The sequence below is a fragment of the Poecilia formosa genome, unplaced genomic scaffold (assembly GCF_000485575.1).
Source record: "Poecilia formosa unplaced genomic scaffold, Poecilia_formosa-5.1.2 Scaffold457, whole genome shotgun sequence".
Lineage (NCBI taxonomy): Eukaryota > Metazoa > Chordata > Actinopteri > Cyprinodontiformes > Poeciliidae > Poecilia > Poecilia formosa.
The window spans coordinates 320,080-339,989 of NW_006800396.1; the positions used below are offsets into that span (position 1 = coordinate 320,080).

General features: G+C 38.4%; 2 protein-coding genes across 5 annotated transcripts; one reads left to right on the forward strand and one right to left on the reverse strand.

The window, feature by feature from the left end:
- Positions 1-251: 251 nt before the first annotated feature.
- On the reverse strand, positions 252-14,248 carry cab39 (calcium binding protein 39). 4 transcript variants are annotated; one of them, XM_007577851.2, is made up of 9 exons: positions 14,038-14,248; positions 10,554-10,709; positions 8,234-8,398; positions 6,090-6,208; positions 5,144-5,312; positions 4,293-4,352; positions 3,804-3,869; positions 3,258-3,401; positions 2,023-2,211 (listed from the first exon to the last, which is right to left on the reverse strand). In XM_007577851.2, exons 2-9 carry the CDS (start codon positions 10,665-10,667, stop codon positions 2,023-2,025), a joined length of 1,026 nt encoding a protein of 341 aa, XP_007577913.1. In that variant the 5' UTR covers positions 10,668-10,709; positions 14,038-14,248. The 4 variants fall into 4 exon arrangements, with proteins under 4 accessions (XP_016519418.1, XP_007577913.1, XP_007577915.1 ...); XM_007577853.2 differs by lacking the exon at positions 14,038-14,248 and adding an exon at positions 13,199-13,292; XM_007577852.2 differs by lacking the exon at positions 14,038-14,248 and adding an exon at positions 11,476-11,729.
- A 1,107-nt stretch (positions 14,249-15,355) lies between these two features.
- Positions 15,356-19,910, forward strand: LOC107833799 (C-type mannose receptor 2-like). The gene is made up of 6 exons (XM_016663925.1): positions 15,356-15,540; positions 15,909-15,973; positions 17,208-17,591; positions 18,732-19,055; positions 19,404-19,498; positions 19,725-19,910. Exons 2-6 carry the CDS (start codon positions 15,937-15,939, stop codon positions 19,845-19,847), a joined length of 963 nt encoding a protein of 320 aa, XP_016519411.1. The 5' UTR covers positions 15,356-15,540; positions 15,909-15,936; the 3' UTR covers positions 19,848-19,910.

A 19,910-nucleotide genomic window follows, 5' to 3' on the forward strand; every position in this document is an offset into this window, starting at 1 on the left:
GTTTTTTTTGTCAATAATAATGTCAAGGAATGAAAGCTTGCAATATTTCCCTCCAAGTTTCACTTTCTGAAAGACAAAAATATTAAATTTTTTCATATTTAATGCTTTTTTTATTATTATTTTAAAGCCTTTATGTCATTTCAGAAGCAAATTTAAACTTTTAAAAGTAATTCAACATTTCTGAAAGTTAACATGTCCTTTTGTTGTCCTCGGGATGAGTTTTACTCCCATGAATAAAGGGCGACACAGCTGCGTTTTATCTCAAATGTTTATTTAATCGTTGGGCCCAGGCCTTTGACACATCAGAAAGCTCCCACACACTCGCTGCCGAGACTGGAGATAAAGTCAGCACACTACAGTAAACTGTCAAGGATTCATTTTGTCATTTCAATACTGTCCGACGCTGGAAGGGAGACGGGTCGGGGGGGGAGGCAATTCCAGTACAATCTTTAGTGCAGCATCATGCAGAACCAGTGAAGCAACATGCATGTTCAGAGTGAACGAAGGGGACACCAGGCTCTTACTGTAGTGTTTTCTGCTCCGAGATGCTTTTTAGAACGTCACTCACTGCAAACGAAGACAATACGTGGTGTGGTTTAAATCAGTTGTTCTCAGCTTCAGCAAACCCAAAAGCACTCTGCTACCCACAATGCTTTACGCTCACCATTGTACTGGAATTATAAAAAGGCTCAAAACACAAAGAGTAGGGTGACGGTGAGAGCGTTATAATCCGGTCCCACTTGAAGCTCACAAACTGTGGGTGGGGGGGCTAACATGGCACTCTGATGTTACAAACTGAAGCGGTAAGAAAACGAGGAGCAGAAGAAAAACCGCCCCGGTGAAGAGAAACGAATCACCCAGCACCTCGCAAAGTGCAAACACACACGCTTTAATGTTGCTGTTAATGCTCTGCTCTTCCCTCCACTCCCCATCTGCACTGCACCCCTGCACATTTTCTGCAGAGGTCCTCAAAATGTAAATGAACAGACCCAGAGCTGTTACTATGACATTCCTCTGCTGTACAAATTGTTAAAGATCCTATAGGTTAGCTAAATGTGAGCTGGCCCTTTAAGTTATGTACAAAGCAACCCAACCAGCAATCATTTCACCAGTAAAATGAAATGCGGAAACAATGTCACTTTTCTTAAGCTCCAGAAAGTAACCTGATAACAACCAAAAACAGTTTGTTTAAGGTGAGATATATATATATAATATATATTTATGTCAAGGTTAAACAAAAATCTACAAAGCAAAAAAAAAGGCATATGTACACGATCACCCTGTCCCAGATAATTAAAAAATAAAAATGACCCAAATCACGGGCTTTAACTACTTTATACCCTACAACCCTCCCTCCTCAGCTGTGCTTCAAGCGCTGTGTCATAAAGCGCACAGGAGGTAATAAATGGTTCTGATGGCATCTGGTTGCTTTGTTAGATGAAGGCCAAGATGCAAACCAAAGCGGCCGCTGGGATGCGCAGGAATCTGAATGCGGCGGCCAGAGGCTGCAGCACCAGCGCCGGCCACGGATCTGTCGTATTTCAAGGCATGCAACAATAGTTCTGAAGCTCTTGTTCGTACCGTTTATCCCAATGTCTTCAGTGGCGGCTTGTGGCCGCATGTATTATTATTATTATTATTATTATTATTATTTGCTTGTGTGCGTATCTGTTTGATTATTGTCGCACCTCTCAGAAAGCCCGCCTTAGTTTGAATGTGTGGATTTGTTCTTTATGTGTGATGAACTGTTGTGGCAACATAATAAATCAGCAGCAGCATCTACTAGTATTTTCTGACATCTTTTGAAAGACAGGATAAAAACAAAAAAATCTTAAATGTTCTGAGGGGCAGAAGAGCTGGCGACTTCCTGGTGAGCTGACGTGGGTTGGTTTTGTTTTTGTTCCTCAGTTTTTGTTCAGAAGCCAGAGCAGCTGCTGCCGATGGCTCCGTTAAGCAGACGCCGTCTGGATGTTTTCCAGACCAGCTCCTGGCGGCTCCGTCCTCGCCCCGCCGCTCGCCCCCTCAGGCCTCCTGCGGGGCGGGCCTCTTCAGGTCCCTGATCTGTTTGATTAAGTAAGTCTTTTCGTCGTTGAACTGTTCGTCCTCCATTCTGTCGTTCTGGAACTTGCTGAGAAACTCGATGAGTTTGGCCTGGTTCTTCAGCAGGATGTCCAGGATGGGCTGCGTCTTGTTGGGGTTGGCCACAAACACCTGGAGGTGGACGAGGACAAACAGACGAGAGTCGACACACCCGTGTTTTTAATGTGAGAATGTAAGTTAATCATTATATATTGTATATTACAGGCTAATGCTGAGCAATATACCTTTAAACTAACATCTAAAACTTATTTCCTTTCTTAAAAAAAAATGACAACTGCTGGAAAATATTTTCAAAAACGTCCTTATTTTTTAGTAATCTGGGAGTTAAGCTGAATTAAAAGTCTAACTAAATATAAGCTGTAAAATGTGATGGAAAAACAAAATGGTATCACTGAACCCAACTAGTGCAATTATGAAAAAAAAAAAGAAATCTTTATGAACAGAAAATTAGATTAAATCTCTGTATTGCCCAGCCTTATTAAAGATACAGCTGAAAAAAAGTAAATATTGCATAAAAGTGTGACATTTATTGCCAGTCATCTCAGAAAGAGAAACTCATATTATATTAAATCATCACATAAATATATCACAAGCTTCTGTTTTTTATAGTTTTGATGGCTTAAGGTTTATAAATAGTGAAAACTCAATTTGAATACTGTGAAAAAGGTCATTTTTGGAAACTCATGATGTCAAACCCTAATCAGCTAAGTAAATCGAAACTCATGCAAAGGATTCCTGAGCCTTTAAACGGTTTCTGACTCTGGGTCAGCTGCTACACAACCACTAGAGGACCGCTGCCGTCATCCACAGCGTTCACAAGGAGGGTAAACCTCCAAAAGGTCATTCCTGAAGAAGCTGGTTGTTCACAGAGTTTTGTATCCAAGCATATTAACTGCCTTCATGCAAAAAAAGTGATTAAACAGCTGCAGCCCTTTGTCACAGTTATCAGTTATCCCAGAAATGCCCACAGTAAAACGATGAAGCATTGAGACGCAACTGAAGAAAAGTTAAATACACTGCAGAGCAGAAAAACCTGAGATTTTCCAGGTCCATAAATTGAGGGACATTTCACAAACACTACACGCTCACAAACATTCCCTACGATATAAAATCTCCAATCCGTCTTCTGTCCCTGACCAAGTATCGCTCATCTTTACCTTAAACACGTGGAAAGCCTCAAACTGGATGTTGCGGCTCTTGTCCCGCAGCAGATTCATCATTAGCTTGAGATTCTCCGGCTTGCTGATGTATTTCGTCATTATGGTGAAATTGTGCCTGTCGAGAAGCAACTCCCCGAGCAACTAGACAATTTTAGAGACACAAAGTGAAACACAAATTAAAAATGGTGCAATTCTGTTCGTTAAGCCAAACTAGAGTAATTATTCAGATTTTACAACTGAAGGTCCTCTCTTTGTGGTCAATAATGATCAATATAAATCTGTATTGTGAACTGAATGTAAGGTTATATGTTTAGTATTGACTATGATTCATTTATAGTCATAGTATTCAGATATTAAGTCAAATAAACCTCAAAGGAATTTGCTTCGGTTAAAATAGTGAGTATTTTTTTTGTCCAACCACTAGATGGCAGACATGAGGTGACGGATGCATTCGAAGAAACCAAACGCTCTTCCTTAAATAACTCTCTAAATAGAGTTGCCTCAGTCTGAGATCTTTTTATACGTGCAACCCGGGGTTCTTACCTTGAGGGACTGCCGTTTAGTCACGTAGTTTTCTGAGTGTAGTAACTTTTCATATTCACTGAAAAACTGGAGGAGGCGGAGAGAGAAACATGGCTGTGGTTAGAGACAAGAAGGAGATCAAGCACAGACTTTCACAGCGTTTGCTCCGTCTGATATCGACACACACACAAAAAAAATCTCCCACACAATCTGACAGTTACTTTGTGTTCTCATGCTGCAAACGGTGTCCCAAATGGCTACTTTGGACTTGTTAAGGAGGAAGTTGGTGACAAGCTGATCATCCAGACAAAGTGTTCATCTGCTGCTCTTAAAGTTCTGGGTTTCAGTGGAAAAAGTGAACCTGAAAAGTTCAACAAGCAGCTGCAGATTTCTTCTAGAAATCTATTATGACTAAAGCTTAAATCAACTGCAACTGGTTTTGCAAAGTGTTTTCATATTTTAAACCCTTAAAACTTCACTCTCTGCTTAGAGAGTTGTGTGTGAACTCACTCTGTCATAATGCTGCTCCAGAAACTCAGCACTCAGTAGCTTGTGTCTTGTGAGGAGGTCCTGGAAACAGAAACATATACTGTTTGTAGCAAAGGATGGAGCTACAGCTAAAGAAATCCTGCCAACATCAACATGTGAAAAGCTCAGCTTTAATAATTGGATAGCAAAAGGTAATTAATATTTTTTCACAGAATTTAACAGGGTGAAGCTAAAACTATTCACAAGTTTTGCTTTTAAAATCTTAAATGCAAAATGTTCATATTTTTGTACAGTTTTGTCTTAATTACTGCTCTGAATATGTTGTTCTTTCAGAAAATCATCTCTTTTTTTTCATCTGAATCCTCCAGTTAAAGATTAATTGATTACTAAATCAGCTAACAATTATTCCAATAACTGATTCATCACAATTAATCACTCCAGACCTAGATTGCAGTAAGACTAACTCTTAATCTTTAATGCAGCGTAAGATATTTTGGAAAGAGGTGAAGCTGCCACAGATTTGATGCACTTTGTCCATTATAAATGGACAAAACGCATCTAAATCTGAGCCGCTCCAACAGAAAACCCATTATAAACGCCTCATTATAAAATTATCATCTGCTTTAACAAAACAGGTAAAACATCCTGCAGCAAAGGCATTTATAATAGTGACATTAATAACCTCCATTTTCATAAAATAACCTAGACACAACTATAGGACTATTAGAAGGAAGATGGGCTAATGATGCACTCAACTTCATTTCTGCTCATCACTTAAAGTCATTTGAAAATAATATTTTAGTCGTTTTACAGTGTTCTTATTGAACACCAGAGCCAGTGCTGCTCGATTCACCATCAGCTGCTTGACTTACTTTGAAAGTGGCAAATGCATCGGAGGCGATGTCGAACGTGGACATCTCCACGTATCTGAAGAAGTCGTAGAACTGCTCCGACCACAGCGTGATCTTGGCCAGCGGCTCGTGTCTGATGCATTCCCTCAGCATGATGCCGCAGTTCAGGGCGATGTCCGGAGACTCGTACCTGCAGGAAGCAGCGATTTACCGTTTAGCACAGGGGTCTGCAGCCCTCACAATGCAAAGAGACGTTTTTACCCTCCGTCAAGCTAAGAAGCCGTTTAGAGCCACAAAAATGAAATGCTCAGAAAAAAGGCAATTTACAATTTCTGATAAATATCTACTATAGGAAAAGTGCTTATTATTTTTAAAAGAATTGTTTTTTATTATTTTAAAATAAAGAAAATATGGATACATTTTCTTTTATAGGATGTTGACATTTGCGGAAGATATGTCAATAAATAAAAGCACATATTTGCCAAAATAAAGACAAGAAAAAATATTTTAAAAGTAATTTTAATGTCATTTTGCTGTGGAAATTCAATGAAATTGTTCCTTGAAATAAACTAGCATGCATTTGTTTTATATCTATTATCTATACTTAAAAGTATTAGTTGGCTCTTTATCAAATTTTAAGCTCTTGTGGAAAGTCCAGAGTCACTTTGTCAGACTCCTGGTTTAACTTTATGGATGCAATTATCTGATTAGCTACAATCTTTATCATGAGGTGTTAAAAACGAAGGTTGAGGAAGAAGAGATTCCAGAGAGGAAAGTATTTTACAGCACATCAAAACATGTCTGCAGTTCATTTAGGCTGCAAAAGAGTGAGAGAGAGCAAAAGCTCAGGAAACATCAAAAAGGATGAACGTATTACAACAACTTTAATCATTTAGAACAAATTTGAAATTATACTAAACATGAAATAAAATAAAAGTTTTAAAAAAACATCAGCCTGGACTCTTACCCCTTCAGCAGCATGAAAAGGATGTTTTGCTGGGTACACAGGTACTCTACAGTAGGTGTTCGAGTGCCAATCTGGCGCCTCAGGATGTTGTTGAAGATCTGGGCTACATCCTTTTTACCCTGTTAGCGACAGAAACATAAAAATATCAACCACAGATGCTTGAGACAAATCATGATGAAACTCAAGCTTCAAGTTGTATTTTTGATGCTATTAGGAGTCTTATAATCATTAATAGATTCAACAATATTAGTCTGACTATTTGAGAATGTCAGTAACGGTAAGTGTAGACTGTTTTGTCATTTTTATGCTGTTTCTGATGCAAATCATAACGTAATTTATTGTCATTCAGCACAGGAAACTAAAGCAGCCAGAGAGGAAGAGCTAATGGACACAAAACAAAAACAACCATTTCATTCAGACCTTTTTCTTAGTTCCTCAAAACCCCTTTTTTTTGTTTCTGTGCAGCAACAACTACAACCATCTGCATCCAGAAGAAATGCTTATTTAGACATTTTAGCTGATGTGCCAGTTTTGTCAGAACAAGTTCTCTTTATTTACGGTTCCCTGTTGAAGTATTTGTACCCTTTGACCTTTGAAATTCATGATGTCTTAATCACACCAGCCTATTTTTAGAGGTGGGTTTTATGCAACAAATCGATAAATGGCTTTAAGAGATTTTTAGAACTAAAAAGCTTAAAGTGAAAGCGTGGTGTGCGCTGTATTCAGTCAATAACTGACGGAACCAGGAAAGCAAAAGCTAGATGCTGCCACCACCATATTCCACCTCATGTAGGTGTTTATCAATACAACTGTTTTAATTTTGGAGCCAATACTTGACAATATAATAATGACGTTAATGTGACTCATACGCCACTCATCTTATTTGGTCATTACGTCAATTCATTTTTCTTATCTGCAGAGCATAAATGTTTCTGCAGGATCCCCGGCTTTTTGATTTGAAAATGTCCATCATGCGACCACAGGAAAGATGTGGGTTCACAAAGAAACATGAAAACTTTTAAATCCCTGTCCTGCTTCTGCCTTGCATAATTTGTAATCCTTGATCAGCTCTTTGTCTGAAGTAAGGAGGATGTACCAGTGCAAAAGAGGAAATGAGCGTTCTTTCAGCACAATGACTCATAGATAAGGTGAGTCAGAGCAGCCTGAAGCAGCTGCCTGACATTTTCCAAAGAAACATGAGTTTACAAACGTATCAACACCGGCACATCGGTCATGAATAACCATATTTCTCTTCTGCAGTGTAGGAAATCATATCTCTACTCATGCAGTATCCTGCGTGTGTTAAAGGAGCAGGATTATGTGTTTTCCAGGCACACAGTGCCATTTCATAGCACAATAAAGTAACTATACTGCCTTAAGTTGTGACAAAAATGTTGTATATATCAAAAGTAACTTTGGAGTTATTCATAATTTGGAGTGCTGAAATTGGGCTTCTGTCTCTTTAAGAAGCTCCTGCTCTTTCCGACGCGTCGCCTTTAGCGTCACAACAATGCTACTCATCATGCCGTTTGCGCCATGAGAGATGCAAAGATTTCTCACAAAAATTATTCCCAATCATAGCCACAACATGGCTATGATCGGGAATAACATTATAACAAGACGTAAACTAAAAAAAAGTTGATGTTAAACAATGTTCTCCTTTAAATAATAAAGAATCATCCAAAACATTTAACATTTTCCCGTTCCTTCCCTCTCACTCAGATCGGCCTGTCAGGACAACAAATGTGGCTGGACGATTAATTGTCCCAGAAGTTATTGCGATAAACGATAATATTGTTATTTTGAGCCCCTTTTCAAGTAATGTAACAGAAATGGCATAATAAAGCAAGATCAATGAACTTTAAATTCTAATAAACATTTAACAATGGAACTGGAAGATATTTTAAATATCCAAAATAAATAAATAAAATTAATTTTGAAGTATCTGTAAATAAAATAGTTCTTCAAAAAAAAAAAAGGTCTAGTTGAGACGAAGGCACCAGACTGAAGACTTTTGTCATCCAGTTTTTGGTAGGAAGAGAAAAACATTAAGTTATGCTAATAGAAATAATTGAAATGATTTAATTTATCATGTGATTAATTGAATTTTATTGTGGCAGACCTACACAAAACTAAGCTCTCACCTCGAAGTCGATGAGCTGCAGGTCGGCGATCAGGGTGCTGAGCAGGCCGCTGTTGTAGAGCTCCTGGGCCAGCTGTGCCACCGCTTCTGTCTGCGGCTCCTTCTCGTTTGTCCCATACAGGATCTCCTTCATCGCCACCAGGCTCTTCGACACCTCCTCTGCAGCCTGAAACATCGCAAACATCCGCTCATGAAGCCGCTCCACTTAGCAGGAAACTGGACGCATTGCTGCTCTGGACTAGAACATTTTGCCAGGTTAGGATCTACAAACCATAAAAATGTTTTTAATTATCAGCAGTGCCGGCAGTGGTAACGTCTGTGAAGCATAACAAACTCCATTTCTCTTCGATTATTGATGGTGATTTCGTATCTAAACTGGGGGTTCAGCAGAGAGGAGTCAAAAAGTGTCTTTAGGACAAATTATAAATGTCTTTCAGCGGCCCAGGAAAGAGTCCCGACCTGAATCCTCTGGTCAGAGGTCTGAAAAAGGATGTTTTCCATTTAAACTGATGGAGATGTAGAAGAAATCGGCTGAAGATCAGCGTGCCAACATGACGCCATCATATTCAAGAAGCTTTGAGGCAGCGATTGCTGCTAACGGCACTTCATCAGATTGTTAAAGGCTGTGAAAACATGTAAAGTACTGTAATGTGTAGAGTTTTAGGATAAAAACTTGAATTCAACCCATTTTGAACTCAGACTGTGAAGCAACATGAGGACCTGGAAGTAATGGTTGCGGTTTGGTTCGTACCTCAGTTTTGAGGTCACGACTCAGAACAACAGCAAAAAGGAAACCAGATGCTAGGTTTCACTTTTTCACATAAAAAAATAATCAAATTTTTTAAGAAGTGAGATATAAACCATTAATACCACAAGGAAGTTCTAACATGTTGCAATAAATCTGATCCAATTTCAACCAAACACGAGACCTACAGTCATAAATCAAATAACTGATGGCGACTGAAGCAGCAGGGAAGGAGCAGAGATCTGGCAGTCTGAAAGTTGCGAGTTCAGTTCCAGCTTCCTTCCCTGCCAGATGTCGACGTGCCACTAAACACTAAGTCACCTACCAATCTACTTACAGGCAAGAGCGTCTATAAGCTGAACGAGTAAAGAACAGAAAGCAGGCCAGGAATGTTAGCTTCAGGTAGCTCTGCACCAACTTCATGCATGTTTATAAGGCGATAAATATTTTAATAGGTTCTCTGTAAATAATAGTAAAATGTTCAGCATTTACATGAGGTGAAACATCACTGGGTGATTTATTTAGTGTCCACTGGAGTTATTAAATCAAAGGTGAAACACAATCTTGTTAATTATCAGAAGTTGCAAAGCAACAAGCGATATGACGCAATGGCTTTCTGATAGTTTTACAAACTGCTGATTAAAAACAAGCCGGTCCCGTGTGTCGTTCGCGCCTCCAAAGCCGCACGCCCGGCTTCACACTGAGCATATTTACACAGCTGCTGTTGTGAACGGATTCAGACGTTTCCCTCTAGCGTTACAAATATGCGTGAAATTAATTCCTATCTGCACTGTGACGGTTCGTATTAATACATGTGTTGTGCTAATTAGGGCTGAGACAATTAATTGGATTAATCTTCAACTAATTTAGCAATCAATTAATCATTAACTCGGGTATGTAGACTCAGCTGTTAGCGGAAAGAACAACAAAGTCAGAGCAGTAAATGAGTCAAAACTATATAAGAAATACACAAACTTTGCATTTAAGATGGAAAATCTTATTTGTCTGTAAAAATGTTCAACCCAGTCAAGCAGGAAAACTTTTCACATGTTGATTTGTTTTGCTGCAGGTGATCAAGTGTACACAAAGGAATGCTGTTAATGCATTTTAGGTAATAAAATGTTCATCTTTTTTTTTATATTTGCATTTTTTATGCATTTCTAATGTAAGAAAAGGTTTAAGTAGTTCATAGAAAATCTTCAAAATGTGCCAATTTTTATTCCAATTAATCAAAATAATTGATAGAATAAGTGAGTAGAATAAAGTGATCTACTACTGCCATAAACAGAAAAATATATTTAAAGATTTGTGTCTATTATTACTGTGATTTGATTAGAGATAATGACATTCAAATCTGATAAAGAACAACATGTTTTTATATGACTTAATCATATAAAAATCATTAACTTTAATGAGAAATTAGGTTCAGACTTTGCATTAACAACAGATGTCTAAATGTAGACAATTTGGATGGGTATCAGGGATGAAAGCTGATTGTGACGCCCCAAACTTTGATGCACGAGCACAACATTCAGGTTGTGTTGGAAACAGGTCGGACTGGAGGGATCTCCTTTACCTTCTCTGCCTTTTTATCGGAGATGTCGTGCTTCTCCAGCACGGTCATGCCGTCCTTAAGGTTCTTGACGATGTCCGCAGGTGACTTGTGGGACTTGCCAAAGGGAAAAGGCATGGCGGAGAGTTACCACGAGTGACCAGGCAGCGGACTGTCCACCTGAGGAAGGAAATGTACAAAATTATAGGAACCTTGTGTCCAGATACTGTATTTAACCTGTTGAAAAACACCATTAATATCCGATTTATGATTTAAATCAACACCTAATTCAATCAATGATTCAAGGACAAATGGAGGGAGAGGTGTATCATTTCACTTCCTGTACACATCACTTCTAAATCTGACCTTTAAATCTTTCACATGTAGAGATTAAACCTGGTGAATCACCTGGTTAAAAGATGAATAATCAGCCATGACATCATCTCAGACCTTTGTATGGGCCTGACCTCTCACTCAGAAATCTAAGCCGTCAAGCTTTTATTAATAAAACACGCCTATAAGATTTTTCCATAACGGAAAACTTTGTAGTTCTGGATCAGATGAAGGAATGGCTGATCCAACAGAATCACACGCACAAGCCCGACCCATCCAACCAACTCGTCAGGACTTTACAGTGAAATGTATATTTCAGATCACAAAAACAGTGCTTAATGAAAACAAGATGAACACATTTATTAGACCTTTAAGTCCTAAACGATCCAGCCAAATGTGCGGTACCGTAATTCTGCCACACTTTGCGCTATGTGAAAAGTTTCAACGGTTTCGGAAAGGGGAGACGCTGCGCTTTCCAGCCAGTAGCGGGTTATTACGGTAATTTCACGCCCGCCGTAGCAGGAAGTGAAATTATCATGAGGGCCACTTTTTTAATAGACAGTAAATTGCAAAAATAACTCGCCAGATATAAAATGATGTGTTGGAGACCAACCGTTTGTTCTGCAGTCTTCCTCTAGATCTGGAGCGGTCGCCACTTTCTCCTCTGTCTGGACAGAGTCCACATTTAGAAAGCAAAGCTAGCTCCAGGAATATAATGTCTGAGTAGCAGCCAAGTGGGAGATGTATTTATAAATATGCATGTGTCATGTGTGACTAAGCTGCAATATAAAACCGTGTCTCACTAATGACCCGTGCACTTTGACATGCTAACATCTCTGCTAACCCAGACACACCTCGTCGTCAGCAGGCGGCCAAATCCGTCTTTTCCACGGGGCTAAAGCTCGTTAATGTAGTCGTCAGGCTGCGGCCCAGCCTCCCTACGCCTTCCTGCCCCACTTCAGTAACAGTGACGCAAATGAGGAGGCAACACATATGGTAGGTTCAAGACCTGCAGGTCGCCGCTTACCCTCCACAAGTCCTGATCCAAACTGTGTGCTGTAGCAAACTAAGAATCCTTGGATCCGTCAGAAGAGCTTCTCATCATAACGGCTCGCTTCAGAAAGTCAATATCAATGATCGATCAAATGATCAATCATTTCATATTTACACCATCAAATGGACCAAATCATGAAGTGATGTGAAAATTTTGGTATTTTAAGGACAAAAATGGCAATAATTCACATAAGTAACAAAAAAATAACATCAGGCAAAATCATTTTTTTAATAAATCAGTTTCTTTCGATAAAAAAAAAAAACGTATGAACTTTTAACTAAAACCACAGCTGTTTGTGTCTGCTGAATGTTTGGTTAAAATATGTTTGTTATTCATTCAGTGGGTAGAGAATTAAGAAATTTTACTCAAGAGCAGAGATCCTTCATAATAAAATTACTCAAGTAAAAGTAAAAAGTACAGCGTAGTGAAAATACTCCTAAAATACTTTTAAAAAAAGTTACTCAGGTGAATGTAATTGAGTAAATGTAACTAGTTACTACAGATTCTGCCCACAGCTAAGGCTGCAACTGATAATTTGGTGAGACTCCTCAGGAGGTCCATGTGATTTTTGTGATTTTATTTGGACAAAAAAGCAAAAATATGACTCAAAAAAAAACAACATTTTGCAGCAATTAACATTTAAAGTGGCTGACAGAGTCAGAGAAATCAACACTGAGCTTGTGATTATTCTCTAAATGATTCTCATAAAATTTTAATCTACTATAAGCATTTTCTTTTTGTGGTGTCTACACTTTAACTTTACAAGAGTTGTTTTCAATAACTTTGACTTAACTATTTTATCTGCACAAATAATAATATGCATGGATCAAATTTAGATTAGGTGGACTTGGAAAACATATGCAAACAACATTTGTGTATAGAAGAGTATAGTTTGTTTTGTAATAGTTTTGCTCTTGGCCAGAACCATAAAGAATCCTCTTGTTCTTTGGAAGACGTAGGCTGGATTAGATAATGAAAAATGAACACTGATAAATCTAAAACAAACATTACCAGCTTACAGCTGTGAAACCACAGATGTCAGTGTGTTTTGCTTCTAGTGGAGGGTGCTTCCTGGTTTTAAATTAGCTTCATCAATGATAGGGTTAAAGCTACATATAATTTTAAAAGAAGACAAATAAAAACCTATTGTAAAAAGTGCATACTGTTGAAATTAGGATTCAAAATCTGATGCTCCACCGGAAGAACGCAAACATATCAGCGTGGCACAGTCATAAGCAACTCAACCTGCAGCATATTTCACATTAACTCAGCCCAAACTGACTCCATTCCTTGCAGAAACAAGCCGCGGTGTTGACTGAAGTGTCTACATCTTCCTGAAAGCAAATAAAGCTGTGAGAAATCCCGTAAACCTTCCACCGTGGCGCACACACCCTTCAGTCCGGGCAGGAACAGGTTCTCCACACACCACCTGACACACAGATCAATTACTCATAGCTGGCGCTCGTTAACCTCATCAGCTTATTTATAATTGTGCAGCGACGCCTTTCTCTGTTAAAACTGCTGCTACTAGCTGAAAAGACTGGTAAAAAAAAAAAAGAGAAAAAGAGAGAGGGGACAGGGCCTCGGTAGCTGACAGTGAGCACCGCCCATCCGTGATCTCCATGCCTGCTTTGTGATGGTGTGCAGCGCTAACAAAAACGCACCTGAGTCGATTCAGTGCCGTGCACGTTAACAACACAGTTAAAACAAGGGTCGCTTGTGTCGTCTCCACTGTTGAGCTGAACTTTGCTCAGAAGCTAACGTGGCCTATAACCTTTCAATCACTGTCCAACAAACAGAGCTACTGCTGCAGCTGGGTAGCGTCCGAAAGCGTCTTAACTCGACCAGGATTGCTCGAAGCTCACAAATCTTTTATGACAGAAGTTAGGGTGACCCGTGTTAAAATGCGTCTGGGTAAAGCCTGGAAAGCTGAATTTAATGCGCAGAGCATATTAGGTTAGAAAGCTAACTTAGCCTAATGCTAATCAGGCCTGCCAGCGGCTCCTCGCTGAAACCCATGCCTGTCTTTAGAAGCAGGCCAGCTTCACCCAGCCTCGCTTTGCTCACTGTTTATTTCCTTGTTATTACTTCATAACCAAATGTAAATACACAACAAAATACCTTGTATATGACGTTGTCGACGTTTTTCCCCCAACTGTTAGGACTGCAAAAGGCAATTCAGATAATCCGTGGAAGAAACGGGTTTTGTTTTGTTCGTCGACTCCCCTTATTTTACTGTTGATAATTGTGCGGCCCCTGTTACCTCCTGGTTCTTTCTCTGAGCCCGATTGGTAACGCTGGCGGCGCAGCAGTCGTGGCTGCTGTGACGTCTTACCGCCACCTCTGGCCGTTCGGTGGTACAGCAACAACGCAGGTTTGTTTCTGCAATAATAGTACATGACCACACGAGGGCGCCATTATCCCGTTACTAAAGCGCTACTGGAAACGTGTTTCGTTTATATGAGGAAAGACAATTTAGTTCTCTATATCCTGTTCAATTAAAGAACTAATGTGGATATTTGTGAATTATTTCATGTAATTATACAAGGGTTATTAAATTGCAGATGTATTACTGCCAGACAACTCAACATTGTGTCAAACATTCAAACTCCCTGAACTTTTTTACCTTTTGTTGTGGATATTTGTGAATTATTTCATGTAATTATACAAGGGTTATTAAATTGCAGATGTATTACTGCCAGACAACTCAACATTGTGTCAAACATTCAAACTCCCTGAACTTTTTTACCTTTTGTTATGTTACAACCACATATTTCAATGTATTTTTGGAAGATTTCAATGATTGATGAAGACTGGTTGCCACAAATTACTATGGTGCTTCCACTACATTCAAAGTAAAAAAAATTTCCAATAAGATTTAGTGTCTGGATTGACCCCAAATGGTTGCTATGGAAGATTAAATATTTTTTTAAAAGAATCAAAGCAACATGTTTTGATAAGGGAATAACATAATTAAATGATGTAAAGCTCAAAAAAATGATTTTGCATAATTCCACCCCTTTAAATAGAGTTTGGTGACATTCTTAAAGGTTGGGACAATGTTTTATAACCTACGGCTGCTTTAATTCTCTATAACCTTATCCCCGCAGTGTCGCTAAGTCACCATGATGCTCATTGTTCACTAATGTCTCTAACAAATGTCTATTGGCCTTTATAAACCATTTGCATTTATACTGAAATTAAATTATGCTTGAGAGGACTCCATTTACTTACTACATGGCTTCCAATGGCAGTTGTTTGCACTTGATTTTTTTAAGGGATATTACAAAATGTACAACACAGTTTTCAGACTGTTATTTTGTGGAGAGAAAAAAACTGAAAACCATAAAAGCTTGTAAACAAGTTTTGTGGAATTCTCATAAAAAATTTGATTGGCTAATCTTTTCACAGAACTACATTTGTGTACTTCAAACTGAGTAATGCAAATTCTGTAATTTCTGCATATGGTGCAGTCTTAATCCAACCTTTGCATAATAGTGTCATAAATACATATCTCTGCAAGCAGAAAGAAAGAAAGCTCTTTTCGCTGCACATTCTTTCATATTCACTCCAACATTTGACTCGAGCTGCTGTGTACGTGGGAAAAACTCCAGTGAGAAACAGGTAAGGCATCATTTAGTTTAAATTGCTGTAACTGTCAAGTTTCAATACAGTAATTTTTGACAGATTTAAAATGTGCAAACATGCCAGAATTAAAGTTGACATACTTTTCATACTCTTTTAATATTAATGTATTTGTAATTATCTGCATAAAATATTCTGCTTTTTGTCATGTTCTAATATTCATGTTTTTTGAGAAACATCTTGTTTTATATGTAAAAAGTTCTACATTAATAAAAATGTAATCACTTTTCTTACGGTTACAGTAGAAGATAAGAATAATTGTCCCACATTTTCTTTCAAAGGTGAAAAAACATAAACTTTTATTGTTAGGTTTTGAGTGTTTTCTCCATTCTTCATTTTACTCTCAGGTCCTCACAGTTAACTTCTGTATGCATTATGGATGGAAACGCTATTAGATACACACTTCTCCTCGGTAAGTGTAACAGCTTTGTGGATTTTGTTTGAATTTTTATTCTTAGATAAACATTAAATTTGCAATATCTTCCTGTGACGTAGTAATATGTAAAATGTTTTGCTGCTTTCTTTTTAAATAGACAGCTGGATAACACACTCTTAGACACAACTGATTAAAAATTCTCACTTTATAAGGTGATGTGCAGAAAATCATTTTTATTTGTGTGGAGTTCATTATTTTTGCATTCTGAGTAATTAGCAGGGATCTTTAAGTTCAAGCATGGAGGGCCAGTGTCCTGTTACTTTTAGATGTGTCCCTGGTCCAGCACACCTGAATCAAATGGCTGAATTATGCAGCCAAGTTCTCCAAAATAATCTACAGTCTGATTATGCGACTCAGATGTGCTGAAGAAGAGATACATCTTGAAGTTGCAGGACATCGCATCTCAATGCCTACACTACACTTTTATCACAGGAAGCTTTTTACTTCTTTATTTAAGTAAAACAAAATACTACTTGCAAAATTCTTGTGAATAATAGGATATGGATCAGTTCGTGCTGTCAAATGTGCAAAGAAATGCAAATTCACATCATTTTCCACAGAACTACTACAAAAGACATTTCAGCACAATTTATAGTTTCTGCCAACATCTCATTTGCATACGAAGCAAGACTGAGGTCCGCCATGAGTAATGTCCTGTATACGGATCTAATTTTTACCAGAACGTTTTCCTGTGCATGACAACAATGTGGAAATCTAAACAAAAATAAAATAAAATAAAAGTAAAAAGAAACACTAACTGTTTCCCATAATTGTGCTCTAAAGGCTATGGAAAAAAGCAATAGCAAGCTCTAGACAGCAAGAGAAGATTCATGAGTTTCCTATTATCAATAAAAGAAAGATTCATTCCTAGATCTGTCAAGCGTTATTTACCCCTAAATTTCTTCTTTTTTGCCTTTTTGCTCACCACTGTTTCATGTTTTCAACATTTAGAAATGTCAAAAAGCTAAACCAGGTGTAGTTTCTGAGAGAAAACAAAATGTTACAGTTAAAATAACAAGTAAAGCAAATTGGAGAGTAGTAGAAGAAGAAAATGAGGTCCTCCAGCAGCCTAAACCTATATCAGCACAACTACAGCAACAGCCCAGAATAACCTAAGGCAGCCTATAAGGAAAGTTTAAAGCCTGATCTTCAAAGTAGGGTGTCTGTTTTGAGTGCTATCATTTGATGAAACTTGTGTTTATTGTTTCAGGGTTGTGTGTCCTCCCTCCATGTTTTCCACAAGTGTATCATGTTGTAAATGAAAGAAAGAGCTGGACTGAAGCCCAGAGGTACTGCAGGGAAAAATACACAGACCTGGTCACCATCAGCAGCACTGAAGACATGGCCCGGGTGAAGGACATACTCAAAGACGAAACTGATGAATTCTGGATTGGGTTGTATGGTGACGTTAATAACTGGAAGTGGTCTCTGGAAAAGGATGGATTTTATAAAAAAGGACAGGCTGATTTAAGACTGTGGAACTCAGGGGAACCAAACAATGCTGACGATCATTTTCTGTGTGCTGATATACAACAACAAGCTGCATGGTCTGACTACTGGTGCACTTATGATAGACCGTTTGTCTGCTACAGCGGTAAGAGAACAATAGCGGCTCTGTTTCAATGTTGTTTTCAACTCTTACTGCAAATTAGGTTTGAAATAAATAGATTAAACAAAAGAGCATTAATGTTTAAATGACACTAATGTTGCATGGAGCTTTTTTACATCCAAATTAAAACCTTAAGTTTCAGTGAATATCATGTTACACCCTGAACGGATTACATCACTACTGATCTAAAAATACTAGAGTCCACTCTAAAGTGTTCACAGTTATATAAACAAGTCAGATATGTTGATGGATTTTGTTGTCTGAGACACGATGAATCAAAACTGGATCTTTTGGGGCCTTTGGATCAGTCAGTATGTCTGGAGCAGGAAGAATGAAGTACAGCTGGGGAGGCACATGTGGTAGAGGTGGAGATGGCGCCCCCTATAGAGGATTTTAGTCCTTGATGCAACCATCCAGAGTTCGATTTCCAACCCTGGGATCTCTGCTGCACGACTTCTCCTCTCCTCCCTCTATATTCATGTCCTGCATAATTTTAGTGAATAAAGGACACTGGTGCTACAGAAACGCCTCAGTACAGTGAAGTGGATCAGAGACACTCTGGGGTTACTTTGCTTCCTGTGGCACAGGAAACATGCAGAATGTGGGCGGATAGATGGATTCACTCAATTATCAGGAAATTCTGGGCAAAAAGTGTTTCCCTGTTTTTGAGAAAGTTCAAGTTTGACCCCGAGTATATCTCAAAGTTCAGCAAGACTTGATGCTCAAAGAAACTCAGAAAGATATCACCACAGTTGTCTGACTTGAACTCTATTGAAAATCTTTAGTGGGGTTTCAAAAAAGTGATTGCAGCATAAAAACACCCCCCTCTTCCCAAAAAATATTAATTAACTGGAGACTTTTGCACTTAAAGAGTGTGTTATAGTCTGATTTGTGTTTAATCCGGAGAAGCCACTTGTAATATTATATATATATATATATATATGTATGTATATGTGATGGTCTCTTATGGGCCATAAGAGCAGTCTTAATATGTGCCATATTTCATATTAGTCTCTTGTTTCTAGTTTCTGCTTTAGCATTAAACCTTTTGCATTTGTATTTCAGTAAATTTATGAGCACCTGACATATTACCTTCATAAAATATATTTTGTTTGTTTTATATAGGCTCAGCTCCAAAATACATCTATGTGACGACGCCAATGTCTTGGGAAAAAGCTCAACTTTACTGCAGGGAAAACTACATAGATCTGGCCAGTGTGAGGAACACATCCGAGAACCACGAAATCAATGTGCTTGTGGATAACTACGCATGGATTGGCTTGTACAGAGAGTCTTGGAGGTGGTCAGACGGTCAGCGCATGAAGATGACTTCATTCCGTAACTTCAATACGAGTCAATCAATAAATGTCCAGAGCTCCTGTGTGACTACAACAAAGAGTATGTGGAATATAAGACTCTGTTCCAGCACATATCCTTTCATCTGTAATGGTGAGTCAAACATACACTGTGTGCAACCGGCTATGAACTCTGTTGTAGTCAGACATGCACAGTAATTCACAAGGCTTTTCTAAAGATTCTTACTTTGCCTCCTGTTTCCTGGTCTGTTCCTTTTGTTCCATACTGTAGATTTATGCTGACTTTGTAAAATAAGTTTCAACTTACCATCGGCCTCCAGCCTTGTTCAAAATTAGAAAAATTTGAGGATAAATTAATTATTCTCCAACCTAATTAATTACAAAAAAAGAATCTAACCACTGGTGCCAAAACTCAAAACTTTCTCTCACCTGTAAATGTCTTTATAGACGTCTTCATGATTATTTTTTATTAATCCTTTAGGACCTCCTAAGAAGACGAGGGTGGTAAAGATTATGTTGTCCAAATCAGATTCCTCGTTGGACCTGGAAAAATCGCAGGATGCCGTCTTGCAGCAGGTAAATAAGGGGAAGTTCTGATTTCCAGAGGTTATGTTTTGTTGTGTAATTATTCACTTACAAGCAGTACAAAACTTTCATATCTTTTATTTTATATAATCTGTGCAGCTGATATGTATCATCCTATTTTAAAAATAAATGTGACGTTTGAGATGAACAGATGGCTGTTCTTTTTGGACGTTTGGGGTTGAGGAGACTTTAAATCCTGTCCTCTTATTTCTTCCAGCTGAACCTCAAACTGAAGGGCTATGGCCTTGAAGACGTCAAACTGAAATGGATCAACCATTCTGATGGAAAGACGTTTCACTTGGAAAAGAAAGGAGACAAAAAGACAAAGGGTAACAACTAGAGGTGCACTGATTGCAGATTTCTGGCCGATCACAGATTAATGATCACAGATCTCTTAAAACTC

Excerpts from the sequence above, each read along its gene's own strand:
- LOC107833799 (XM_016663925.1), top strand. The coding sequence starts at position 15,937 with ATGGATGGAAACGCTATTAGATACACACTTCTCCTCG. Across the intron at positions 15,974-17,207 it reads TAGATACACACTTCTCCTCG|GGTTGTGTGTCCTCCCTCCA; the intron begins GTAAGTGTAACA and ends TTATTGTTTCAG. Across the intron at positions 19,056-19,403 it reads ATATCCTTTCATCTGTAATG|GACCTCCTAAGAAGACGAGG; the intron begins GTGAGTCAAACA and ends TTAATCCTTTAG.
- cab39 (XM_016663932.1), bottom strand. The coding sequence starts at position 10,667 with ATGCCTTTTCCCTTTGGCAAGTCCCACAAGTCACCTGCGGACATCGTC. Across the intron at positions 6,209-8,233 it reads TGCAGCTCATCGACTTCGAG|GGTAAAAAGGATGTAGCCCA; the intron begins GTGAGAGCTTAG and ends TGTCGCTAACAG. Across the intron at positions 3,870-4,292 it reads TGGAGCAGCATTATGACAGA|TTTTTCAGTGAATATGAAAA; the intron begins GTGAGTTCACAC and ends CGCCTCCTCCAG.